We start from the raw sequence: 27,246 nt of genomic DNA, 5'->3' as shown, positions 1-27,246 counted from the left end.
ATGGACTGTAGTTATCAGGGAGCACTTGTAGTTTCCGTAGTTATAATAATCCATTTATGTCAGATTAAATCCAGTCAGAATTAAAGTTCCTATACAAGTGTACTGAGTAATCATCAAAACGTTTCAATTTCTGCATTTTTTCTTGTAATATACTGATAATGGAAACCTACGTCTTCTCTTTAGATCTCAATAAAGTTTGCAGGATATGTTTGTGTGAAGATACTCAAATGTTTTCAATTTTCAGTGAAATATATGAAGATGAAACTTCGTCAGAAGAACTTCCATGTCTCAATGAAATCATAAGTAGTCTTTCTTCTATGAAGGTATTCAAAAAGAAATCTATGGAGATGATTGGACATTACAATTATTTTTATGTTATCAACTTACAAAGTAAATTATGTTTTCTTTGCTTTATATTTATGTTCAGAATTGATTTTATAGAAGAACATTATTGATTTCTTCTTTCAAAACTTTTTTAATTATTTTTATATTATCAAACAGTTCAATAGATCCTTATATTATTATTATCAAAAACTTAATTTTAGATACAACCTAATGACGGATTACCAGATTCTATTTGTAGTAAATGCGTAGAACTTGCTCACACATGTCACAAATTCCAAAAGTGTTGCAATAGATCTCAGATTATTTTAGAGACTTATTTGAATCAATGTGGTATATTGAAAGACAGTCAAGTAGAAGATCCTCTTGAAATCGGTAAAGAAAATGGGGAAGAATTTCAAATTATTAGTAGAGATATACTAGATGATAATAAATCAACATTGCTTTACAATGAAAATGATCTGGATTTGGCTGAAAATTATATCAAAGAGTCCCTTATCGAAGAAGCAAATAATACTCACAAAGCAAAGAATGAACCTAGCTTGAATCCAGACCAGTTCTTTGCAACTGGTGATAATTTGACATTGGAACCAGATGAAAAACTAACTAAAGATGATGAAAAGGGTGCAGAAGAGAAAAAAATTATAGAGAGTGATGAAGAAGGCAGTGATACTTTAAAAAGCTATGAGAAAACTTTACCAACTGGTGAGAAGGTAGTTGAAATATTCTCCACGCATGTATATTTTTTGTGATTAATTTATTTTGAATTCCAGTTTTTTGCATGTAAAATGTGTGAAAGGATTTATAAGAATGGCAGCAGCTTAAGAGCTCATATAAGAGGACACCATAAAAAGAATAGACCTTATAAATGTGAGGTTTGTGATAAAGGTTTCAAAATGTATGGATCCTTCTTCTATCATAAGAGAACGCATTCAGATGCACAACCATACTGTTGTAACATATGCGGGAAAAAATACAAGCAAGGTTCAAGTTTAAAAGCTCATATGAGAATCCATACTGGACAGAGGCCATATTTGTGTTCAATTTGTGGCAGAGGTTTCAGGTATATTTTAATGAAAACTAGTAGTTTACATAAAACAAACAAACTTAAAGGAACAACAATAATAATTGCATTTTGAAATCTAGAGTCATTAGAATTTGCTGATTTGAAATAACAATCAAGTTTTTGAATTGATTTCTTAATAAATATAAAAGTAATTTAGAATATATGATTTTAGGCAACAACCAGATTTAAGCTATCATATGCGCACTCATACTAAGGAAAAGCCATTTCAGTGTACAGTATGTGGTAAGACTATGACTATGCAGTCCCATTTGGTTCAGCACATGCGTATACATACTGGAGAACGTCCTTTCAAGTGTAGGTGGGTATTAAAAAAATATGTAAAAAAAATTGAAATTGATATACATATTTTTCTAGTCAATGTGGAAAGGCCTTCTTGTCGTCTACATGTCTGAAAAGACATTCAATAGTCCATACTGACAAAAAACCATTCAAATGCGAAGTATGCGGTAAATCTTTCAATAGAAGTAGCACTCTGAACATACACAGCAAAACGCACACTGATGAGAGACCACATGTGTGTCCAGTGTGTGATAAAGGCTTTATACAGGCACACACATTAAAAACTCACCTGTCTACACATCTTTCAGAAATCAAGAAGGCTAAAATTATCATTCGAGAAGATTAAGTTCGGCTTGGTTTGTAACTTTTGATTCTCTTAATTTTATGTTTTTTCAATTACACAAGAGTGTTAAATGAATAACTGTACAGGCTTTCAGTGCAGATGCAGGACATTCTAGGATCTCTGTTTTGTGTATTTTATCAAAAACTTTCAATCAGCATAACTCTTAAACGCCTTCATGGATATTCATGAAAATTTCAGGAATAAAGTCCAATACTCACTTACAGTGACTTGTCGATAACGCAGGTCGGGACTGAGAAAATATATTTTTTATGTTACAGCTTGTAAAACGCTCTTATAGGGTATTTACTGTAATTTTCGACAATAATTTCGCTTTTGAAAAAATTGATGTACATGTTGTTCGCAAGATGTAATATTTTTTTTTATATCAGAGTTTATTTATCAGCAATCAGAATAAATTCTATGAGCTAATTTTAAGAAAACTATTTCAACATGTCGTGAAGATATTCTCCCCATTAGGAGAATCTCTTAGTAATCCATCAGGTCAGTTGGCCATTTCCTTTGCTGTCTTCTTGTTTCGTTGACTTGTGTTAAAGGTTGTAAAAGGATATTTGTGTGTACTTACAGTTTAGACTGATATTTACTACTTCTTGTTTTTATGACATCCTGAACAGAGGGTATTTTCAGATCTTCATGAAGTGTTTGATTAGTAACATACCATGGTGCGTTGGCTATCATACGCAGTATCTTAGACTGGCACCTTTGGATGATAGCTATATTTGACTTGCTTGCGCATTCCCAAATTTCAATTCGGTACGTCCAAATTGGAGTCATAATTGTTTTATAAGATGTAATATAAAGAATATATTTTTCTCAGTCTGGGCCTGCGCTATCGAGAAGTGAATATTGATCTTTGTGACCCATTTCTTGAAAAATCATGCAAATCCATAACAACATTCAATGGATCAAAGCATTATTCGGAGATTCTCAGGTTTGTGTTTATTGTAAATTGAAATATACTCGATTTTCAAATATTGATATGAAGAGTGCCAGTATTATCAATTGACAGGGTTATCAATGTAGATTTTGAGGATAGATACCCTTTTCTAAAATTTGTTATACAATGTCATCATCATCATCATTCTCATGTACAATGTATAACATAAAAAATATATATTTTCTCAGTCCTGATCTGCATTATGGATAAGTAACTAAAAGTTAATATTGTAATTTATGATATACTCATTTCCTGAAGTTTTCATGGATCCATATAGGCGTCCAAGAGGTATGCCGATTGAATGCTTTTGATACATCTGCGCTGGAAACCTGTATAGTTCTTCATGAAATACCCTGTTTATAAGGTATGACAAAAGTTTCAGTGTTTTGGGAAAATGTATACTATTAGTATACTACTATTTTATGAAGAAGCCTCTTTCAAATTCCAATAATAATACAAAGAAACTTTTGCCAAGTTTCAGAATTGTTTATTTATTGATATTCTGAGAGACGCATGCTTAAAAGACTGAAACCAGGGATAAGGTATAATAGGTGCTTATTAAGGTTTTAAAGAATAAAATTTCTTAAATTTAAAAGCCGGGAATTTCCGCACTGTGCATTCAAGCCTGTATTTTGATTAATGTATCGAATGGGCTTAATTTATGGATGAGAATGATAAGTTATACAAAAATCTATCTTTTCCCCATAAAAAGTAAGTGTTATATTGCAGATACAAATGGCACTTGCCAATTTGAGATTTTTTCTGAAAAGTTTCTTGAAAAGTTGAAACTGTTTCAAGTATTATCCTAGTGTGAAATCAAAATTTCCGCAAGTTTTGGCACTTGAGATAGGTTTTACCTTAATTCACTGCAAGTAATTACTACTGAACTATTCTGTAGTTAAAGTTAGTTAAAGATTTACTATCAAATATTTAAGTGGAGTATTGGTGTTAAAATTATCTGTTTGTTGTTATAATCAAGATTGTTGCTCTAACTAGTTCCAACTCTCTCTTCCTAAAACTTCTCTATCATTTCCCTTCTTTTTTCATCCAAAACAAAGAAGATTTCTAGTTGAGATAATTATCCAAGATAAACAACAAGTAAATCTAATATAATGACTTTATCAATATAAAAGTACATAGAAATATTTATAAAGAATAGTATACATTGATGATCAATAAGTATAAAATTATTATTGATTCTCATTCATATAATAATACGTTTTAACATTAATGGTACACACCATCCTGAATCAGTTCTAACAGACAACAAAACAAGAATGACTTGGAAAATTGTCCAAACATGTTCTTTTTCTCAAATTATCATATTACTAATGAATTTTCGAATACAGACTAGAAAAGTTTGTGATGCAATATAGGAATCATAAAAATTAATTGATGAATGAATCTTTGTTGGATATAAAAATTAGTGAATGAGCTGAGACCTAGTAAATTGCAGTTACAATATATATTAAAAGAAATTATTTCAATTCAAGAAACATCATTAGATCACAGAACCAATATTTTGAAGCATATTTCTCCAAAAGTGATGATAAATATTGGAATTTGTTATGGAATAATATGCTCTATTGAGCTTGTAGATTTGAGATAAAATGCATTCAGGTTATCCCAACAAAAATAGACAAAAACCTCCAATTAAGTTAATTTTGGACCATCTGTATATTGTAATCTCCGCCAAGAATTAAAATAACTGAAGATGAAAGTAACAATGTAGAGAATATTTCCAGTGAAATACTTTCCAATATTTTTCAACACTGTTTCAGAAAACATAAACCCTTTCAATATTTTTTTCTATACATCATTCTACCTTTTTCTTCAACTAATCTATTAATCTGTTTCATCTAATTTTTAGTCACTCAATTGACAATTAGACTTTATCCTCATAGAAACAATTTCAATTCTGTTCTTTCTATCTTTATAAACAGATTTCAAAATGTTTCTATTTCTAAAAGCTCATAAGATACTCAACTGCATTGAAAATGTGCACATCCACATGTGGCTACTTTGTGAAAACTATTATATCAGATATTTGGTGGTCTACCACAAATTACACCTTCACCAATCTCTCGAAATCAGAATTTGAGCAGAGAAAGTAACAAATAGCATGTGAGTTTGGTACCTACTAATTATGTTGAATTTAGATTGGTTCATATACTTTCCAAGATTTTCTGTGAGATTGGTAAAGCTGTATAATTCTAGTGTCACTGACGATACCTGTAACTTCTTTCTGTGATAAATGTTAATTGTGAAGGTCTCGTTTTTGATGGTTATCTCAAGATGTAACATGTTCTTTAATTTTTCTGTGATAAGAGCTTCACGATAATAAAAATTATTTAAAAGTACTCAGAGTGTGTTTTCTATTTCTAACAGAAAAAATCATGATACTTCAAATCCAAAATTCAATTATAAGGCTTAAATTATGGGCCAGTAGACTGAAATAAGGACACTACTGATATATAGAGTTCCAGATTCTCTGAACATATTATTTTTCTTTTAATTTCCTGAATAGCTTTTTTGTGGATGCACCCACCATTCATTCAATGAGAATTAGTAATATATACAATGAAATTTCTACTCTACACATGAATTGTGACTTAGAATATTCTCCAGAACAGTCTTTAAACGAAAAGCAGTATACTACCATTCGATGGAAGGCTATTAATTTCTTCATATTAAAGTATAAAATTTAAATTTATATAATGTTATCAATATTTATTTTATCGACATTGATAAGTTTAATGATACAAATGAAAAAATCATAAGAAGCAGCTAACTTTTTATCCCCTCAGCTGTGTCATATTGCAAACAAAATATAGCTAAACTTGAAACTCAGATGTTTAACCTTATAACTCCAAAGTTTTGACATTATATAGTAGATGGCAATAATCAGGGCCGCCGTCAGGTCCGGCAAAAAAAATTTTTCCGTGGCGCCGAACATTAGGGGTGCAAAGCCAGTTTATAAAAAACATACTTTTTGACACAAAATTGTTTTCCTAACAAGTGCGGAAAGTGGTACTTTCCCGCACGAAACTGCCGTTTACCGAACGATGCAAAGCAATTGAGAGCGGAAAGACACTTTCAGCAAGAGTTAGGAACAACATTTTTTCTAAAAAGTGCTTAAAATGAATTGACAGACGTAATTCCTCATGTCTTAATAGTTATTTTCCTACAACTGCTATGAAAAGTAGCGTATTCTTCATAGCTTACTCAATTTCAAAACTATGTATTGCTCAAGCTGTGGGAAATATTATTTCTCACGGCACTTCGCCCACACCTCGCTTGATAGACCAATCAAATTCGGCTTTTGAGTCGTTTCTATGGAAACGCAATAAATTAGAACATACTGTCAACGAAGGCCATTTCGATTTGAATCAAGTCCATTTCTTGAAAAAGTGACTCTTTGATTTAAATATGCGTGTGGAAAAAGAGTTGAAAGGTCTTTTTTGTAGAAATACCACTCTTGCCAAGCGCCAATTTTATTGAAATCAAATAGGCGCTCTCAAATACAAATAGGTACTAAAATGCACCTCCGTCGTCTTTTTACTATAAAGCATGTACTATTGTGCACTATTAAACGATTCAGTGCCATATATTATGAAATCCACAGAACGTCCTTTGACAAGGTTATTTTAAGTTCAAAAATACGATTCCATATAAAATTGAATGGGTGCCTGAGATGCATAATGAAAATTCGGATAAATTAGGCAAAGTAGGGCAGCGAAATTTTATTTTGACGAGGCGCCAAAATGCCTGGCGGCAGCCTTGACAATCTAACCACCTGACGGCTTCTTTCAGGTTTCTGAATGAAATAATGATCTCCGATATCCACAACTGATTGCATAAAAAAGTTAACGATAGAAAATATAAAAATATGCATTTACACACACAGACGAGATATAAATAGATATACAAATATGCGAGAAAAAAAAAACTAGAAGAATTTGGGTACAGACTTACAATTACTATCGAATCATCTCCAGATATTTTTGTTTATGTTTGGCCAGCATTTCGGTGACGGTGACAAGTGTCTTGATATTAGAATTGGTTTTGGCTACAGCCTGCAATTCATTAAGATGTGACATGCAGATGTGATGTAGTGTGGCCAGTTCTTTGGCAGTATCAGGTTTGTCTGAAATTCTTGGTTCTCCTGGATCTGACACCATAGACAGCGAATCAAGGAATACAATCATACGTTCCTTGTTTTTCAAAATGAATGGATTTACGACCTCCATATAAGGTTCCTAGAAAAAATATCATCATTCGCCTTGATTCAAATTTTTAATTGATTTACACTTACTTTACCGCCAAACTCCACCAAATTGGCAAGATTCTGCAAGCATTTTGCAACCATTACCAAACTCCTAGTAGCAAAAGGACTAGGTGGTTCGCTGACCAAACCAAACTGTTTTGGATTCAAGAGTGCAGGGCAGAGGAGTCTTAAGAATATAAAACCTGATACTACTCTTGTCCTAACAAACCTTTCATCGGGCCATTTTTCCAAAACACTCCGTTGTAAAGATCCACAAATGTATCTTACTGACCTTGGACAGGCTTCAGACGACATAAATATACTTAGAGTGACCTAAGAAAAAATCTAAATAACACCGAATGAAATTGAAATTTGACGGCACATACTTGATCTAGGATTTGTAAAAGAAATTCCGCATTATTGCAAGCATCATCCAAAGAATCCATTTTAGCTGGGTTCAGTTCTGCACTCTGTTTACTCTCTAATAGCCTAAGCACAATTTCTAAAACAGCAGCTTGTAGAAAACCTCCGCATTCAGACTTCATGTAAAGGTCCATCAAGGTTGTAGCTAAAGAAGCTGCCCTGAAGAGGGTCGAAGTTTCGCTCTCTCTTGTAATCTGAAATGAAAGTTGACCCACATTGAAGAAAACAATTCTATTTATTCTCACAAAATGACCTAACCTAACTTCTAACTATAATAATCAACATAGTTAGAAAATTCTAGACTTTCTAGCCGTGGTCTAGTCGGCTTTCACCTGACGTTTCGACTACAACTGCAGTAGGCATCTTCTAGGTTGTAGATTGTAACTCTATACTGGATTATTTCAAGCTGATTGTAGTTGTCCAGTTTGGACTATAAACAATTGGTGCCTCTGGTTGGTGTTAATACAATGCTTGTATATTTCAATGGCTCTCATATTCATTCCTGAGTAGTAGCTCTTGATTTTTTGAAGAAGTTCTGTTTTCAAGAACAAAATGTTATGTTCATCAGTCAAAGGTTCTGCAAGTGTAGACTCAATCATTTGATTCAATCTACTACAGTTGTAGGCAAGGTAAAAAACTGATTAGATCATGGCAAGGAAACCTGAAATTTTGTAGCTCCTCCTACATTCCAAATGTGAAACCCTTCAACATCTAACCACCATTAAATAGTTGAAAAATTAGAAATGTTCTCATTTGAAGATAGAATTTCTCGCATATATATAATATAATATATCATATTTATTTCTCTAATTTTGTTATTTTTTCTAAATGAAATATAAATGTAAACATCTTACTTCAGCTGAATTGAGTTCAATCAGCAATTCTGTTTCTCTGCCCTCAGCTCTGAAGACCCTAAGTAAGGCTGTTGCCAGAGGAGCTCGATCAGCATGACAGATCTCTGCAAGTGTTTTGACAGATGTCAAACCTGGTTCCAACAACAGCTGCTGAAGGGGACTGTACTCCTCCGCTGGCATGACTAGATCATGTAAATACCTGACCAAATTCAAAGTTTTCAACACTGGTTTAATAACTTTTTAAGTACTACACAAACCTAGTTCTCAACCTCAAAGAACCCCATTCTCCCATCGGAGTGAGTCCCGAAAGAGCATACCATTCCTCTCTTTCTTCTCCGTTACCTAGAGAATCCAGATTGACATGAAGCTCGGCTACCTCTGTATCCTTGCCTCTTTTGCCCTTATTATACACTGTTAAAGTGAAGGATACAACATCACATGGCACATCACTGAAAAATATTATTATTTTAAGTATTTCTTTGGTTCAAGGAACCTTTCACTTACTCAAATATGAACTCCTCATCCCAAACTGGATCTGGAGCAGACTTTGTCCTAGTCTTTGCAATCCTGACTTGGTTGTTGAACTGTAAGGTAATATACGGTTGTGGCACTAATTTGAATGGCAGACGATGAGCATCTAAAATCTGTAGTGTGAGACAGCGCAGCTCTCTCAACCTTGGCACTTTACTGGTTGCTTTACTCTGTTGTGTTACACAGATCAGCTTTAAAGCATTAATCCACTCCTGACATTCTGATGTGCACGGAGCTGCTAGATGAGTGACAGTCGATAAGCAAGGTAGGGCCCGTTCAACTAATTGGAGACAGTGTGGACGTTCCCATAAGCTATCGTGAACCTGACGGTGAAACAAAACAACTACTTCAACATTTGAAATTTTGATAGCTCCAGAAATACCCTGCTCTAAAAAATTTACACATCACTTGATATAATGCCTTCTATGATATCTATAAAAGCTACCAATAAGATTATGATTGCCAACATTCGAATCGGATAGGTACCTGAAGAAGAATATCTATAATTGATGCCAAGCAGTTATCAATGCACATGCTGATCATACTTTTTATCAAGTGAAAATACAAGTATGAATTTTTGAAATTAACAATTTTTTTCATAAAATTTTATACTTTTTCAAATATTGTATTGTTATTGTGAATACATTATTTCTTTCTAATGTTATTATTCTTAAGTGAAATACTCTAGAGTCTAGATATACATATTTAAAAATCAGCAAGATTGCATCCTAAATCAGTATCTTTGTTTTGTAAATCATTTTATTCTGGCATCAAATTGGAGTGGGTTAAGTTCACATAACTAGGTGGAATAAACAAAAAATTCATTACTAACCTGATAAAGGTAAGCACATGACAAATCAATAAGTCCTTTGGGTTTGGTCCTTCGAGGGTTCTCATATAAATACAAGTATGTATCTATTCCCTCTACTAGAAGTACAAAATATAGAAGTTTCCATTTTTTCGAAGTTTTATCAGACTTTCTATGAAGATAACCCTGATGTTTGATGCCCCTCATCTTTTTCAGTCCAGCCTGATCTCTGCATTCTCTCAAGGTGGCATAAATTTTTTCAGCTTCTGACTTAGCTTTGGGATTATCTATTACCCAATCCAATTGAGTACTACCATCTACCACCAACTAAAATTAAATTGAAATTTTACAAAAGATACTCATCTAAATAAACCATAAACCTTCAAATAACAAAATTCTTTTGAATTGTTCATTAAATACTTTTGTTCAATTTTGCTTACAGGATGTTGCAAAGTGTGTCCCTCCACAATTTGTTCTTTTCTATATCTGTTAATAACGGCATCTAAACATTCAAATATTCTACCCCCCATCAAATACCTTACTCCTTTCTTCTCTATCCTGAAACGTTGAATCTGATTGTTGATATGAAAAAAAAGTGAATAATCACCAGGAGAATTATCACTAGGACGTACAAGAAAACTACCAGGTCCGGCTGAAAAAAGGAAACATTGAGTTATTTAAAATGATAAATTCAAGAAATAAGAATTAAAAGCAGGTGAGCTATAAACTACAAACCCAAAACATCAAAACTATTTAATTACCTTTAACAAGAAGGTCTACAGCTTCATTTTTCGTACAGTTAGGGTGGAACCAAGGAAAAACAGTATTAGGGTCTATACTGTCATCTAAATCTTCCACCAATTCCATAAAAATCATACCCTGCTCTCCAGTACGATGGGCTGTAACCCATAACCAGCCATTTCCCATGTCATTATGAACAAAAAATATATCGCCTTTCTTGAATGTCAATTCATCAGTATCACGCATTTTTGTATACGGAAGAATGGCTACTACTCTCTGAGATAAAGAAAAAAGTAAATTATAAATTATATGTAAATTCTCTTTGTTTGCACACTTATACTCTAGGGTTTACAATTACCTTTTTGTCATTTACTGGTTCAGGAGGAGCAACAGGATGTACCAATCTTTCTCTCTTCAACAAATCACTGCATTCAGTGTAATATCCAACTAAATCGTTCAATGACGCAAACTGTCTTCCACCTATATAAAAATCTCCACAAACTGCAGTAATTCTGAAATGATTCATTCCAGTTCTTCCAAGATATGATAGAACATAGGAACCAGGTTTTCTGTCACTTTCTCTGACCAAATAACTCCCCAACTTGTTACTTTTCCAAAGTCTTTCTTCGGCTTGAAATCTATCCAGTCTGCCATGATACCAAAGAGTTTCTGAAGGGGCATAGTGTGCTGAATCACCTAAATCCTGCTCGTCGGTCTCCTGCTTTGGTATTCCTTGAATATCATGATCGTTTCCGTCTTCACTTCCGGTGCTAGGTGATCCTAATTTTTCTTTTACTACTGCCCCATGGCTACTTCCCAATCGTATTAAATCTGCCATTTCCTTTATAAAGTATAATTAATGCGAATTAAGCATTACTTATTGCACTATAATGGAGTTTTCAAGCTCCTTTAAGGCGATTTCAATCCTCTATATACCATACAACTATTATTCCCTACTTTTAACTCATACTTCTTTCTCCATCCTCAAAAAAATATTGACGTTTATATTTGTCAACTGAAAATATTTGACAGAAATTTCCCATGAGAAATTCTTGTGCAATTTTTTGTGTTATCCAAACTGAAAGAAAATGACGTCAACTAGACAATAATCGAGCAACTAATTGAATTCAAACTAATTTATACGTCATTTTATGCTAAGAAATGTTTATAATAAATTTTGAATTTATGATGTCTTTATTCTTATTAGAATTGCAGCAAAAAATGGGTCGTTCAAAAACGCTCAAAGTATATCAGCTGTCATACTGAGGCAGTCTGTTTGTGTTGTCAAATTTGACAACTAGAAATGAGTAATTTACGGTGTTTTTGTAGGAATTACCAATTAAATTAGAGCTCTATTGGGTAATTCGTGGCATTGTTTACATTTACATAAAAGAATGAGTTAATTATCAATATTCACATGATATCAAACCAAAACAATGTCAGCGAGAGTGAATATGAGGCCAAGCAGCAAAAATACACTGCTAAAAGTTGTGATTTTGGGTGATGGAGGTGTGGGAAAAAGCTGTTTAATGAATAGATTTGTCTCTAATCAATTTGATGAACATTCCTTCCATACAATTGGTGTCGAGTTTTTAAATAAAGATATTGACATAGATGGTGACACTTATACTCTACAGGTAGGTGGAAATGTATCTCAATTGAATCAACAGTTTTGAATAGTTTGACATCCAGTGAAAGTTTGTAATAATTCTTCTGATCGAGATTTTAGCTGTATTCTAATGTTTCAGATTTGGGATACAGCAGGTCAGGAACGGTTCAGAACCTTGAGAACTCCTTTTTATAGAGGAAGTGATGTTTGTATGTTAACATATTCCATAGATGATAAATCCAGCTTTCGCAATTTAGAAATGTGGAAAGAAGAATTCCTACATTATGCCGATATCAGAGAGAATTCTCAGTTTCCCTTTATTGTTATTGGAAATAAAGTGAGTACTTTACGAATTGGACAATCTTTAAGTTTCCAACAGCACAGATTGGTGACATTATTCATCTTCTGTTTTTTTTACATGTTAAAGTAATTATATTGAGTTTGATTTCAGTCAGATGTATCAGATTCTCAGAGAGAGGTCTCTCAGACTGAAAGGGAAACTTGGTGCAATGAAAATAACATCACAGCATCTATTGAAACTTCTGCCAAAGATGCGAGTAATGTCCAAGAGTCTTTTAAACTTGCTGTACAGCAATGGATGAAATTGGAGATGAGAGCTGATAGGAATGAAACATCATACAACGATACTGTGGATTTGAAAAAGAGACAATCAGGTAGTAGAAGTTCCTGTTGCTCCGGAGGTGATGTTTAAATTCATATCACACAAAGTGATACTTTTGAAAAAAGCACAACTGATTAATTTGAATGGATAAATGCCAGTGATTTCTTATTACCAATGATATTCAACTGGATTATTATACTTACAACCATAAACTTTAGTTTAGATATATTTCCCAAGTCTTGCACTTGTTTAATCTTATAGTTTATTTATTAGGAGATTTCTATTATTCTTTAGTCCATTTAGTTTAATCAGAAATGAAACACGTTATTTGTTTTTATTTTGACAAGAATCATTTTCTTAACTATTTCACCTATGATTATTTAGTTCTTGGAAAATGGCATATTTTTATCAGAGCCCTGTGTCCACTCATATTCCTTACTTCTGGAATATTCAAGAAAACATTGCAAATTTTATGAATGAAAAGTTTATCTAGGCTGAAGAGGATGCTTAAAGTGATAACATTTGTTTTTACTCATTTCTTCTTGAAGAAAAAAAGATCTCATTTTAAACTCTCAAAAATTTGTTTTTTCCCTCAACTACATGTTCTATGTTTTCATAGAATTGAATAGATCTTCAACTCATATGTGTTGCTCCTCGATTAATTCAGGTAGTAATGCAGCAGCAGTACCTCCAACCAAAGAAATTAAAATTGATGAATTTCAAATTATTTTATAAAGATATTGTTGTTTTTGTGATATTGAACAGACTTTTTGAATATGTTGCATTTATTAGACTCAGTTTTCAGTATTGGATGGGTAAAATTGGTGATCTGAACTAAAATTTTTTATTTCCAAAAGAAAAACCACAACCTTTTGTTGGAGCTCAGCAATGGAAAAAATCTGAGTACGCCACTGGATTGATATAAAAAAGTGTCTATAATGTTTTTATATCAACATCATAGTTCAAACAGGAATGGGGATAATGACCAATGTTGAAATCACCCAAATCTCAGTTTTGGCTCATAATTCAAAAGCAAAGAAGTTAGAGGAACGCAGTGAACAGCATTATTAGTTTTCCAAAAAAGATAATTGCAATGTGCACTAATTTCTCTTAGGGTTAAAAAGTTGTAGTCCAGGTATAACCAATTTCGCCCATCCTGTACATTACAAATTATTTATCCTTGTTGTTCCAAACTTTTTTTTGAGTCTTATACTTCCTTCTTTTTATCATTATTCCAAAATATAAACATTTATTTATATTTACCCATTTTGATAGCAATAATTTAGTTCGATAATGAGGAAGTGGCTACTTAGATAATCACATATAATGCTCTTTTGACCTCTCAGGCAAAATACAGGCTAGCCGAATAAAACCTTGATATAAGTCCAAGTATATGTATATATGACGTATAGTTGGAAAAAGCAATTATATCCAAGTGGGAATATCAAAGGGAAATTATGTATAATATCTAGATATTTCTGTTTCAATATGGATAGTAGCAGTATTATTTACATCATTTCAATTTCAAATAAATTATTTTCTATGAAATGAAAAATGTGCGCTTTAGCAGTGATGAAACATGTAAAAATTAATTTGGTGCTTTAATGGTTTAATACTTTTATGAATTATACCAAGATTTATGAAATGCTTCGATGTTACAATCAATCTGTATTTTTATTAATAAAATATTTATTTACAATTTCATTTTTTTTATTTCATAATGGAAAAGATCTATACAGTTTTCATCATATTGAACTATTGATATATGTTCTTATAAATTATTCGGACCCTGACCTACCCTGAAAGTTTTAAGTTACCTAGTTCACTCCGTTCGGGAGTTATTGTGTACACACTGTACACAGACTGAATATGTTTTGACCTTGAATTCTTAATCATGAAGGCAAGCTGTTTTTAGGTCTTCGTTCTGGAGTTATATCATATTTAGGGCAGGGCGGACGGACAGAATCGAATTTGAGTCGGATTCGTCGTCAGTTGAACTTTTTTATTTTTATTATTCTATTTCCGGCTCAAAATTCGAAAACTACAGACATTGTAAAGAAATGATGGAACGATCAATCATAAGAATGAGCACTGAAAAAGAAATATTAAATCACTTAGGGTTGCCATCTTGCTTCATTGGAAATACCCCAGATGATGCCAAATATTGCACCAAAATGATGATAAATCTCCCAAATTTTTATATGTTGATTTGTAACATTACTGAACGTCATTCTCAATCTTATAATTGTAAAAATATTTTTTTTTTCGGATGGTGCACCCGAATTTCATTGAATGAAAGCGAACTGTAAGAATTGTTGAAATGGGCAATCTATTTCTCAATTCATCTTTCATAATGTCGACTAAAGAAAATGCTCTTTCTACAGTTGCATTTGTAAGAATGAAGTGATAGAAGAGCTAAAGCAAGATTGGATACTTATCCAAACCGTGGCTCTTCTAGAGCGTTTTTATAATGAGCAATACAAAATTCTTCAAGTCTTTTTCTAATCCATATAATGGAATGCCTCCCACTCACTTTTAGGGAAATCCCCGTGTTGATAGAAAAAAGGGAGGGTGGGGGAAGATATCTGATTTGAGAATTGTAATGATGGTCCAGCATACATCGTAATTCGTTGTTTCATAATCTTGTGCTAGAATTTCCTTTAATGATAGTAATGAAGTTTAGCAAAAAATTCAAAATCTAAATAATATATTAATATATTATTTAGACAATATTCCATGGAGATATTATTTAGACAATATTCCATGGAGTATTTTTTGGGGGTTTCAGTTTTTTCCCTGGGGAAAAATACTCCATGGAATATATTGTCCCTCAAATTTTCCCCAAAGTGTCCAAAAACCCTCCAAATTTGGGGGAAATACCCCAACATGGCAACCCTGAAACCTCTCGAACCAGTGGATAAGTGGATAGCGGATGTTGCATGAACTATCCAGCAAATATTGAAAACATTCAGGAAACTGCATTACCAACAATATAGCAAACTATAAATATGCAAAGATAGGCGCGACATTTGTAGTCTCTGTGCTGGATAATATTTTTGATGCCGGAAATTATCAAGATAACATTTTTTATAATTCAACATTATTAATGAACACTTTACAATAAAATTCGAATTTTAAAGTTCTATAATTTTTCTGGATCCCTGCGCACACTCCTGTCGAGTCTCCTGAAAATCGATTTCAAGCTTTCATTATTCGTTAGGAATTATATTCATTTCTCTTTTTCAAAACTCACACACCATGAAGAAAAAAAATATTCTAATGCAATATTATTGTGTTGTGCTCTTTGTAATATATCTATCTCAAGAAAAATTGCGTTTCGAAGTAAATTGAATAATTTTATAAATTATGTCATGTCATATATAAAAAATAGAATAAAATAGCCGGTGTTTATTGTTGATAGTGTCTCTACTTAGATGGTTTGTTTGTGTTGTAGAGCATAACATCATAAGATGAATGTTGATGTTGATTGTAACAGTTTTGAAGTGTGTGTTTACTCTAAATATTCTGAATTGTGTGACTAATTTTTAGAACATATGTGCTCAATATTCTTCTGCTTGTTAAGGCCTAATTGTCATAATTAACATGTTGCTAAGATGGAGATTAAGCTCAATTTGTAGTGAATGTAATTAAGCCATATTAGCTTTACTGGACTCGAAAATGCTAATTGTACAAGTGCGATGACCTTTCCAGAGGTTAATCCCTAGACGTTCTTGTTTAGTGACCCACAGTGAGGATTCCTGTTTTGACTGCACCATCATCTTCACCTCAAAGAATTTTAAATGTAAGCTATAAATTTTTTCAATAATACCTTTTGTGCGATATCAATACTCAATTTGAAATACTGGATGTTTCAGAAGTTAATATCAAGATTTTAAGGGCGTATTTTCAGATAAAACTATGACTTTTTGAGCGTTCGTTCTTGGAACAGGTAATTTCATATTAGATTTGTTATTAGCGAATCCAACCTTATCGTTTGAAACCATTCTCGGCTCAAAATTAAAAAAATTGCTAATATTGATGTGACGAAATACTTAATAGAGAGGATGAGTGAACAAGCGCTCAAAATGATTTTATTTTTTTCTCGATAACGGTGGTCGATAGTAGGTTAGATGCGTGAAAATTACGAGTGACTAACAAATTTATAAACAAAACAATAATTTGATTCATATACATGGTGTTAAAACACAACGTTTCAATATTTCGGGAGTTAATTCTAGACCTCAAAATAAATAAAAAGTTTTATTTGAACATGGGTCATGGGTCCTCAAATGAGCCATTTTGGAATTGGAGATATACCAAAATATAGCATATAACCAAAATACGATAATTTACAGAAGATATTCGATTTATTCTCGACTTCTAGTGTTTTACAAAAGATTTTCCATATGACCACCGTTCATTTCAATGCAGGAAATACATACTTTTTCTAAAAGACCTGGTTGTGGTCGGATCGTTTGACAGGATATTTCAACTCTTCGATGCTATTCATTGACGTTGCATAAACTAAACTTTTCGAATAACCCGATGTACAAAAGTCTAAAGGATTCAAATCGGGAGATCTAGAGCGCAGCGGGCACTGGTACTGTTTGATCTAACAGCAAGTGTATAATGTGGGGGCGCTCCATCTTGTATACACCAAATATTCATCCACTGATTCGAAGGTACCACGTCTAGAAAATGGGGTGCGGTATTTTGAAGAAGGTTAACGAAATATCTGAAAGATGAAAATAAATCGAATATCGTGTTTGGCTGTGCTAGTAGTATTTGAAAACCGAAAATCGCTCAAATCTAGGATTACCTCACAATATATTGACGCGTTGTTTTTTAACACCCGGTATGAAGTGCACCAAACGCCCGTCGCTCTAATCCTTAGAACATTTGTAAGCCTTTACCGAGTTTAGCAAAATATCTAGTCAAGGGTCTCCAATTAGTAATTACCCTCATTATTTTTATATACCTTTGTACTTATTTCGATGAACTGTGTTAGTAACTTTTAGTTTCGGAAAATGACAAGATTGTTGCCGAAACGATTCGTTAAAAGTTTTTAACTTTCAATATTGTCGAGGATAAGTTTCAATAGAGCAGGGACGCCATGACCGGCAAACCGGAAATTTTGCCGGGGCGCCAAATTTTAGTGGCGCAGTCAGTTAATAAAACAAGACATCTTTTTTGACACAAAAATGTTTATCAGGTGCCAATTTTTTAAATCGAATAGGCGCTCTTAACTAAAGTTATGAAAATACAAATAGGTATAAAAATGCACCTTCAAGAACTACGTCGTCTTTTTACTATAGACTTATAGAGCGTCGTACTTATAAACAATGCAGAACGTTTTTTGATGAAATCGACAAAACGTCCTTTGATAAATTTGACAAGGAAATTTCAAGTCAAAAAATACGATTTCATATGAAATTCTAAATTGGAAAAGATGCCTGAGGGTTATAACAGAGGCCGCTTCAAAGAAAATTCTGATAAATTAGGCTAAGCAAGGCAGCGAAATTTTATTTTGCCGGGGCGTCAAAATTTCTGGCGGCGGCCCTGTAATAGATCACATAAAGAATAAATTTGAAAGTTGAATTTATAATTGAACACAATTATATACATATACAACTAACCATGACATGACACTATATAAAAAGAAATATGTTTCACTAAATTTCCAATGCCCTTCAGTATTTAGTTTCTGTTTCGTAGCTTCGATTTTTTTTCTTAACCCATGTCTTCAATGTTCCACAACCTAAAAAAAATTATTGTTTTTATCGATAACAGTCCAGGAAGCTCGTTATTCACAGCGAAGCAATCATTTAAAATAGTTTTCTATTTTTTCAAACAAAGGAAAATAGTCAAAGGACTATAACTGGATGCCTTTCGAGCAATCTGCGGCTAAAAAATTGCGTTGAAAAATATAGGATGTCCCATTTAAGAGACACCATTTTTCCTCCATATCTCTGAAACGGTAATTAATTCATATGATCTGATATCAGTATCATATATAAACCATGAAATCACTGAAAAAAACGTTGTAGAATTGTTTGGATAACTTGAACAGAAACCAAGATATAGCGAAATATTTGAAACGGTCATTTTTCAGAAACGCCCGGTCTTATAGTTCTTTAGATGCTTTCAGTGAACATCGAATTTGGAACACCCCTGTACTATAGGTACTTCCTTACGATTAATTCCGATTTAATAAGTAAATATATGGATTTATTATTAGCTTATCGATATTAGAATGAATCATTCTGCAAACAACAGACGATAATTCTTTTGAATTATCTATCACAACTGAGTACTGATGAAAGTATAACTGATATTTCGTTGTTGTTCCACTAACCCGAATAAATGAATGATCTCTTTTATCCATATCATGAATATTTTTTCCTCGTTGATTCGTGGATTATCTTTAACGTTTGTTTGCCTTTGGGTTTTGAATAAATTTCCTGTTTCAGTAAATATCGAAAAGAACTATGATTAATCAACTTTAGCGGTCTACATTGAGCATCCAGTTTTTGCCCAATAGATGGCACCTCACATTACGAAGTGCTCAGTCTCTATAACACTTCACTTAATAAGTTCTGGGCCTAGTGAGAACAGAAATCGACATTATTCGTTAACATATTCACCCAAGTTTGAACGTGCTTGAGGACGTAGGAAGTCTTGTGATTATAAGAAATAAGCATTTCAATTTGCTATGACAATATAACCTTCAAGAGTGATACATGTACTCCAGCGTACTTCTAACTTTCAATACCTTTTCTATGGAGAGATTCATCTTTTCTTTCGAAAAAGGCTTCAAGCTCGGCAATCACTTCTTCATTAGAGCAAATTTCTTTACCTGGAGCATATTTTAACTGTGGTTGTCGACAGAGCAGAGCCTGAATAACACTTATCATGCTGTTGCTTTCATTGCACAGTATTCTTTCCCATCAGAAGTGTTATCAATACACGAAACTCGTTTTTAAACCATTTTGCAAACAACAACAAATGTAGCAACGTAGCGTCACTTGAACTTTAATAACTCGATCCTGACCCAACTCTATGTTAAGGAATTTTGATACTCATTTTCTGAAGCTTGGTAATAATAAGAAAAAAAATTAGTATCATCCTAGCAGTGTCATCTAGGGATCCACGGCTTGACTTGATATTGAAGCTTCTTGTAGCAGTAGTTTTTCAATGTCAAGTCAAGTATTTATTTATTAAGTACATGAATTAACATTGAAAAACTACTACTTGACTTGAACTTGAGTTGATTTGAAGTCAAGCTCAAGTCAAGTAGCTTGAATATCAAGTCAAGACGTGAATTCCTACTGATCTGTCCGCCAGGCACAGGGCTTATTGGTTGGGTGACATGTTGAAGCATTCTCCAATGCATCTGTAAATAATTCCCTCTTCTCGTCTAAGAACGGTTCTCAAAATTTTCCTAAAGAATGGGTAATTCGATATTTCCTAAGATCATCACATAACACATAAAAGTCGTACACTTATTATACCACTTGAAAATGTATCTAAGTACTTACAATCTATTTTATGGAAAAATTGGTTGTCCTTGATCATGATTAAAGCGATCTTCTCGAATCGAACATTCTTTGGAATTCTGTAATGAAAATTTTAATTTTAAATACATTTGAATTTAAATTATCCATAATTTGAATGATTATTGACGTTTTGAATTTTCATGATTTTTATATTTGATAAATTTCAGAAGAGAATTTTAAATTCAATCTAGTGAATTTTGACTTTTGAAATACCTGGATCGAATTTTAATATAACAGTACCAATGCAATATCAAATAAGCGTAAGCATAATGATTTCTCACTCACTCTCACTTAAATTCCAATTTCAACCAAATTTCCAGAAATTTTCATTAAAATCGGGTCAGTAGAACCGGAATATTGGGGTTACAAAAACTCCACGTTTATACATTTATTATCTGTAATAACGAAAAACATCATGATCCTATGAAAGAACCTATACTTTATACTAAATTTCATCAAAATGAGTAAAACGGGATAAAAAAAGTGCCAGGAATTTCATGTACTTATATCAACTATATCTCAAGGAAATTTGAAATTTTGATTGTATCACTTACAGCCCAATTCGAATATTCATTCCTAAATTTCATAAAAATCGGACTAGTTGACTAGTACCACGAGAAATATTGAGGTTCCGGGGATTTGATGTTTACACACTTTGTTAGCTAGGCGCATCTAGAGAAAAGGTTAACCTATTAATGCAACCTTTATTGGTCCAATTCGGGTAACCATACCAAATTTCATCAACTTCCGACCAGTAGAACGCTAGGTATAGGTACAAATTTTCACATAATTGCATGATTAGGGCGAAAAATATATAATAGAATATATATAAATATATAGAAATAGTTTAAATGCCTATGTCTACGTGTGAGTCATTTCGAAAATTCATTCAAAATTTCATCAAAATCGAATAAATAGCAATAAATCCAAAAGATTCCAAACCCAATCAGAATATATATTATAAATTTCTTTAAAATCAGGCTAGTAGCACGGGGCCCATAGAATTTCATTCATGGCCATCAATCGGAATATCCATTTCAAATATCATCAAAATCGGACTAGTAGTAGCACATGGTCTAGACTTATAGGATTCAACACCGAATCAGAATATCCATTTAAAATATCATAAAATCTGGCTAACGGCACAAGGCTCATAGGATTTCACTTCCGAGGCAATCCGAACATCCATTTAAAATTTCATCAAAATTGGACAAATATCACGAGTTTCAGAGAATTTCATGTTTACGCATGAACAAGGCACACCTATCAGAAGTGTTTGAATTTTAATGGGACCTTTCAAAACCCAATATCAATCAACATCCGACCAATAGATCGCGAGATAGGCGATATCTGGCAAAACTGACATTCTTAGACCCCAAACGGAGCATAACCATTACCCATACCAAATAACGAATCTACCATAAGGATAAAGACTCCCACAAACCAACGCGTCAAATGCGAATATTTGTACCGCACCTGAGTCTGGATCCTACAGATTGATTATCGATTGATAGTTTGATAATCGGTAGGCTCAGATGCAGTACGAATATTCGCATTTTCCGAGTTGGTTTGTGGATTCACAGATCAACTGGTAGATATAGTATATCCAAAGTCACTTGGAGGACACTGAATATTTCGATTATACAAAAGTTGTCCAAGTTTCCAGAAATTCCTTTGGGGCCAGTGAATGTATTGCCTAACAATACTTTCAAATAAACCCCGGTATTTAGCGAATCGCGCTATCCACTTCAAAGGGACATCTTTTGCCAAACGTTTTTATGGACTAGTTCAAGTGACTTTGGATATACTATACCTACGTACGAAACGGTTCATAAAGGCCTGAAATGCATTTTGCGAGCGGACATTTTGAAATCTTAAGCACTTCTTTTTGAGGTTCTTTCTACACATCATCCCTAATTTTTATTATGTTCACAGCTACCCTGAAGAGTTGACAAGAGCTCAGGCTGAACCATTCCCCTAAATATATGAGCAATGATATCTTCTTTCGACCAATAGATTTTTCCTATGATCTTGTCTTCCAGTATCAGCCTTATCAGCGAGTGAATACTGGCTGCTGATATTGATATTGAGGGTGCCTAAATAGGCACCCTCATTATATGTCCCAGTTAAGCACAATGTTTTTCAATTCCAAAAGTGATCACACAGCTCCCTTAACCTTCGGTACACACGCAATCAAGAGCTATTCATTCCTATGTTAAAATTCCCGAAACTTTGCTTGTGAGTCCATTTTGCGGTAAAAAAATATTCTGTTCAGCGATGCATCAATTTTTGGAGTAATAATTTCTATTCAACTAAATTCCTTGATTTTAAGCTATTAAAATTAATGGATTAGAATCACGAGCTTAGACTGACATTCTTAAATTCAAACACGAATACATCATCAGTAAGTCCAACCTTATCGATTCAGACTATTTCTGGTACAAAATTTTAAAATTGGAACAAAATGATCTGTTCAGCAAACAAGCGCTCAATAATTCGTCCCTTGAACGATTCCAAAGTTTCATCATTAGATATAATCAATCAACAAAAAACCAAACAATTAAACTGTACAATACTTAATTATTTTTGGAGAATGAGCTACATACAATCATGAAATTAAAAAGGTTAATGTGCTTTGTTTGATGATGGCATATTTCCGAATGGCAGAAATAATAATTTAATTACGTATAGAAATGAAAGAAAGCTTTAGTTTGTATGCTTGTTTTTCGAACCGATCGCTCTAATTCGCCATAATGTCTATATTTTTCAAATTTTGAGCTGGAAATGGTCTCCAACTATAATGTTTGTAACACTGATGAAGATTCGAATCTGCCCCTTTGCATTTGAATGAGATGAAAATTTGAAATTGAAAGTAGGACTATGGATTCAATGCTTCGCTTGATATTCAAGGTACTTGACTTGAACTTGAGTTGATTTCAAGTCAAGCTCAAACCAAGTAGCTTGAAAATCAAACCAACTTGCTCGAATATCAAGTCAAGCCGTATGAATACCTATGTAGAACGGAAATTTTAAACCTCGAATGAAATTGCATCTGGATCGCGTAATCTAAATCATAGAAACTTAAAGAAAAATATATCTAGAGAAAATTACCCAATATTTCCGTGACCAAAAAACCGACGGAGTTGAGATTTTGGGTATATATATGAACTACTAATTTTTTAATGTCTTAGCACAACAATTAAAATAACATACAGCAATTGCCATTAAATCTTATCGAAGCTTCGTGCAGAATTTTATGTTGATAGATCAACCAGAACGATAGATAATTCAAGGAGATTATTTTGTTCAGATTATGGGTATTTATAAAAATAACAATTTCAAGCTCCGTGCAAAATTTCATGTCGATATAGCGTTGTCAGAACCATTTAAAACTAGCAGAACAGCGAAGAAAATATACAGGGTGTTTCATTGGTAAACGGAAAAACTTGAACAGTGAATAAAGGACACCGAGATGGTTCTAGATATACCCCATTTATTGAATCTGATTGCCTTTGTTACCGAGATACAGGGTGATTAATGAATTTTGCTCATTTCTTTCCGAGGTCATAACAAGCGAACATTATCTTCATATTTGACACACATCTTTCTTATTTCAAACTCAAATGAATCACTTAATGATCATAAGGAAAATCCTGGTCCGGATTAACAAAAAATTATGAAACGATTGTATCCTTGAAGCAACACCCTCTATATCGAAATTTTGAGATTTGAGATTTTGTTTTTAGATATGAAAAGAGCACAAAAAACTGTCATGTTCATGGAAATCTATGGAAGCATAAATCACCCTGTAATCTTATAAACGATGATTTCCAACACTGATTTAGACTATCCAAATTGAACTGCATTCATATTTGGTGGTCCCCAAGAGTGCAATTGGCGCATGAATAGGGATTCCTCAAATTCAAGTAGCTTGATTGCTTGATATTTATAAAACAACTATTTGACTTGAAAATCAAGCTTGTGACTAATTACATACTTGACTTATTCCTTGACTTGATATCAAGCTACTTGATATTACTTGAGCTTGATGCTTGTGTCGCAAGGCATATATTTCTGCAAGCTCATGTCCGCTTAGACAGAATAATCATCTTCTTAAGTTTATTCAAGAAACCTATACACTGATGTCTCCGTAAAGTATGGAACAAATTCATTTTTAGCTAATCTGGCCATTTTAAGAAATAATCCTGAAACACATCGATTTTTGATTTTAATTTACCGTATTTTAAAATAATAATCTAATATTCAGGATGAATTACTTTCGAGTAATGACGTCACCGTCACTTTTTTTTAATGGAACACCCCCATTTTGTCTCAATTTTCCGATTACTGTAGCTGAGCTGATTCCAAAAATGTAACACATGTTGATTCCAATTGGCACAGGGTGAACAAAAATACAATAGTTTTTTATGTACTCATAAAGTAACGCGTAACATTCTTTATTAGTTAAATTAACAATATTATCAAAAATACTTATTATCTAGCGGCAATTGGTTTGAATGTAACACCCTGTAGTTTGCTACATTTTTAGATTAATAAAAATGATGTTTCCAAACATATTAGGTACTTGTGGTCTAGCAGACAGAATATGAAAGAAATTATTTCATATTCTTATACATTTTTATTCATCTAAAAATGTAACAAACTTACATTCAAACCAATTGCCGCTAGAATATAAATATTTTTGATAATATTATTAATTTAACTAATGAAGAATGTTACGCGTTACTTTATGAGCACACACAAAACTATTGTATTTTTGTCCACCCTGTACCAATTAGAATCAACATGTGATACATTTTTTGAATCAGCTCAATAAGAGTAATCGAAAATGGGGGTGTTCCATTTAAAAAAAATGACCGTGACGTCATTACTCGAAAGTAATTCACCCTTTATATTAGATTATTATTTTAAAATACAGTAAATTAAAATAAAAAAATCGACGTGTTTCAGGATTATTTCTTAAAATGGTCTGTTTAGCTAAAAATGAATTTGTTCCATACTTTACGGACACAGTGTATATATTTTGGCTAAAACAAACTTCCGAATGTCTGATGTATTCCAACTGACCTTTAGATATTTACTTGACGTCAATGCGTTTATGATGTGACATTCAAACCCCTACTTGTTGATTTATTAACTATAATTACCTTCGTTTCTAGTGTTTCTACCCCAAACAACGTATCCAGGATCATTCTTCTTCGTGTTTTCCAGACTGAATCAGCTTCAAAGATCCTTGGTCAGTCTAAATAAAGATGTCGCCATAACAAATAAACAAAGCAACTTATTCATTTCCGTTATTGTCCCGATCAAGTCGTTTTGGCCAACTTCGCAAGGAATAGAGCTGCTTTTATTTTTGAAGAACCGTACTGAAAATTTAGACAACATATTTTCAGAGGTATCTTGGATGCGTTGTTTTTGAGAATTAAACCTGTACTGAACTTGAATCTGTCGATCTTGAAGGATGGATCGTTGGTGATGTAAGTCCCGAGAAATTGCAGGGTTGGATTGGATTTATACTAGGCGAAATAAAATCATGAGAAAAACAGTGACTTGAAGCCAGAAACTTCTGCGCGTAGTTGTTCAAATTCATTTTCGTATAATTTTGTCTCTGCCTGAACCATCAAACCATTATAATAGGAGACAATTACTCAATTAAGCTGTGAAATGACATACCGCGAATATAGAATTACCTTATACTTCAAACCTTCAATTTGTTGGGACAATTTTCTCGCGAAAACGAAAAAGCGTGTTGAAAATAATTCACGTATACATACAGGGTGATTCATTGGTAAATGGGTGGAAGCTAGGGGTGGATAGAGGACACTGAGGCGAGTTAAAATAACCTATATTTGAAGCGTCTATTACTTTTTATAATCAAGATACAGATTGTTTTATTGATTTTGTAAATTTTTACAATTATCCATAACTTTCGAACCACCCATATATTTTCATTATATTTGGTACGTTTATTCTCTGCAACAACTACTTCATACAGAAATAGCATTCGACTCTATTCATCAGCATAATCATCTTAACACATGATACATACTATAGGTACTCCAATACTTCTCTAACGTTTGATATATTTTGTGTACCTTGGTCTTTGATTTAGAATTAGACTTCAATATCGGAATTCGCTTCTTCATTAGAGCTGAATTTGAAGCCAGGATACCACATTTTATCCATTATAGTAATAGAGGAGAGTCTGAATAACACTTATCAAAACATTGCTTTGCTTGCGCATATTTCTTCTGATCAAAAAACAATGTACTGACCTAATCAATAAAAATTAATTTTTTATTAAAATTTTATTTTATTCGCAACATATAGTGACCTTTTCTATAACTTTTTCCCAGAAAATTTCGTGTTTGCTTTCAAAATAAGCTTCAACCTCGGCAATCACTCATTCATTAGAGCCAAATTTAAAGTCAGCCTACCACTTTTTATCCATCGTTATGGATAGAGTAGAGTATGCATAACACTCATCAAGGCTTTACTTGCACAGTTTTTTTTTTCATTGAAAACAATGTTTAACAATATACAACTAACCTTTGGGTTTGGATACAGCTTTTAAGATCATGCCTAGATCAGAACTTCGGGTATGAAATTTTTTGGTTTACAGAGAACTTCATACGATTGGCTATTAATATACCTGTATATAAAATTAACGGCACTGGTGCGAAGGAAACAGTAACAAAGCCTACGTAGAAAACTTTCGAATTTATAACTCGAAGAAGCTAATGGCTTCTGTCAACTTTGATAAACTAAACATTTATTTTTCTCACAAAATTTCCCAACTAAACATAAC

At 32.9% G+C, this 27,246-nt stretch overlaps 4 protein-coding genes across 6 annotated transcripts in view; 3 read left to right on the top strand and 1 right to left on the bottom strand.

Annotated features, from left to right (window-relative positions):
* The first annotated feature begins 18 nt into the window (after window positions 1–18).
* On the top strand, window positions 19–5,366 carry LOC123670679 (zinc finger protein 501-like). Of its 2 annotated transcripts, none has more exons than XM_045604201.1 (5): window positions 19–323; window positions 546–1,055; window positions 1,116–1,405; window positions 1,581–1,727; window positions 1,784–5,366. In XM_045604201.1, the coding sequence occupies exons 1-5, from the start codon at window positions 159–161 to the stop codon at window positions 2,052–2,054; spliced, it is 1,383 nt and encodes a 460-aa protein (XP_045460157.1). In that variant the 5' UTR covers window positions 19–158; the 3' UTR covers window positions 2,055–5,366. The 2 variants fall into 2 exon arrangements, with proteins under 2 accessions (XP_045460157.1, XP_045460158.1); XM_045604202.1 differs by having other exon boundaries at window positions 84–390.
* Window positions 4,106–25,885, bottom strand: LOC123670678 (ras GTPase-activating protein 1). Of its 2 annotated transcripts, XM_045604199.1 has the most exons (13): window positions 25,720–25,885; window positions 25,586–25,670; window positions 20,400–20,476; window positions 10,989–11,708; window positions 10,651–10,906; window positions 10,330–10,541; window positions 9,914–10,216; window positions 9,055–9,404; window positions 8,808–8,999; window positions 8,551–8,749; window positions 7,660–7,890; window positions 7,322–7,606; window positions 4,106–7,265 (listed from the first exon to the last, which is right to left on the bottom strand). In XM_045604199.1, the coding sequence occupies exons 4-13, from the start codon at window positions 11,466–11,468 to the stop codon at window positions 6,987–6,989; spliced, it is 2,787 nt and encodes a 928-aa protein (XP_045460155.1). In that variant the 5' UTR covers window positions 11,469–11,708; window positions 20,400–20,476; window positions 25,586–25,670; window positions 25,720–25,885; the 3' UTR covers window positions 4,106–6,986. The 2 variants fall into 2 exon arrangements, with proteins under 2 accessions (XP_045460155.1, XP_045460154.1); XM_045604198.1 differs by lacking the exon at window positions 25,586–25,670.
* Window positions 11,827–14,560, top strand: LOC123670681 (ras-related protein Rab-9A). Its single transcript, XM_045604206.1, has 3 exons — window positions 11,827–12,267; window positions 12,379–12,576; window positions 12,691–14,560. The coding sequence occupies exons 1-3, from the start codon at window positions 12,067–12,069 to the stop codon at window positions 12,949–12,951; spliced, it is 660 nt and encodes a 219-aa protein (XP_045460162.1). The 5' UTR covers window positions 11,827–12,066; the 3' UTR covers window positions 12,952–14,560.
* The window catches only part of LOC123670680, a 46,124-nt gene continuing 33,463 nt past the window's right edge, over window positions 14,586–27,246 (top strand). The window contains exon 1 of the mRNA XM_045604205.1: window positions 14,586–16,663. Within this exon, the coding sequence (XP_045460161.1) occupies window positions 16,662–16,663 (2 nt within the window). The 5' untranslated portion in view covers window positions 14,586–16,661. The remainder of the gene's footprint in view (window positions 16,664–27,246) is intronic.

The sequence above is a fragment of the Harmonia axyridis genome, chromosome 1 (genome assembly GCF_914767665.1).
Source record: "Harmonia axyridis chromosome 1, icHarAxyr1.1, whole genome shotgun sequence".
In the NCBI taxonomy this organism is placed as follows: domain Eukaryota; kingdom Metazoa; phylum Arthropoda; class Insecta; order Coleoptera; family Coccinellidae; genus Harmonia; species Harmonia axyridis.
The sequence above is the reverse complement of the archived record's forward strand: the minus strand, read 5'-3'. Positions and strand labels throughout refer to the sequence as shown.

Excerpts from the sequence above, each read along its gene's own strand:
- LOC123670679 (XM_045604201.1), top strand. The coding sequence starts at position 159 with ATGGAAACCTACGTCTTCTCTTTAGATCTCAATAAAGTTTGCAGGATA. Across the intron at positions 324-545 it reads GTAGTCTTTCTTCTATGAAG|ATACAACCTAATGACGGATT; the intron begins GTATTCAAAAAG and ends ACTTAATTTTAG. Across the intron at positions 1,406-1,580 it reads ATTTGTGGCAGAGGTTTCAG|GCAACAACCAGATTTAAGCT; the intron begins GTATATTTTAAT and ends ATATGATTTTAG.
- LOC123670678 (XM_045604199.1), bottom strand. The coding sequence starts at position 11,468 with ATGGCAGATTTAATACGATTGGGAAGTAGCCATGGGGCAGTAGTAAAA. Across the intron at positions 9,000-9,054 it reads GATGAGGAGTTCATATTTGA|TGATGTGCCATGTGATGTTG; the intron begins GTAAGTGAAAGG and ends AATATTTTTCAG. Across the intron at positions 7,266-7,321 it reads TGGTGGAGTTTGGCGGTAAA|GAACCTTATATGGAGGTCGT; the intron begins GTAAGTGTAAAT and ends TATTTTTTCTAG.
- LOC123670681 (XM_045604206.1), top strand. The coding sequence starts at position 12,067 with ATGTCAGCGAGAGTGAATATGAGGCCAAGCAGCAAAAATACACTGCTA. Across the intron at positions 12,268-12,378 it reads GTGACACTTATACTCTACAG|ATTTGGGATACAGCAGGTCA; the intron begins GTAGGTGGAAAT and ends CTAATGTTTCAG. Across the intron at positions 12,577-12,690 it reads TTATTGTTATTGGAAATAAA|TCAGATGTATCAGATTCTCA; the intron begins GTGAGTACTTTA and ends GTTTGATTTCAG.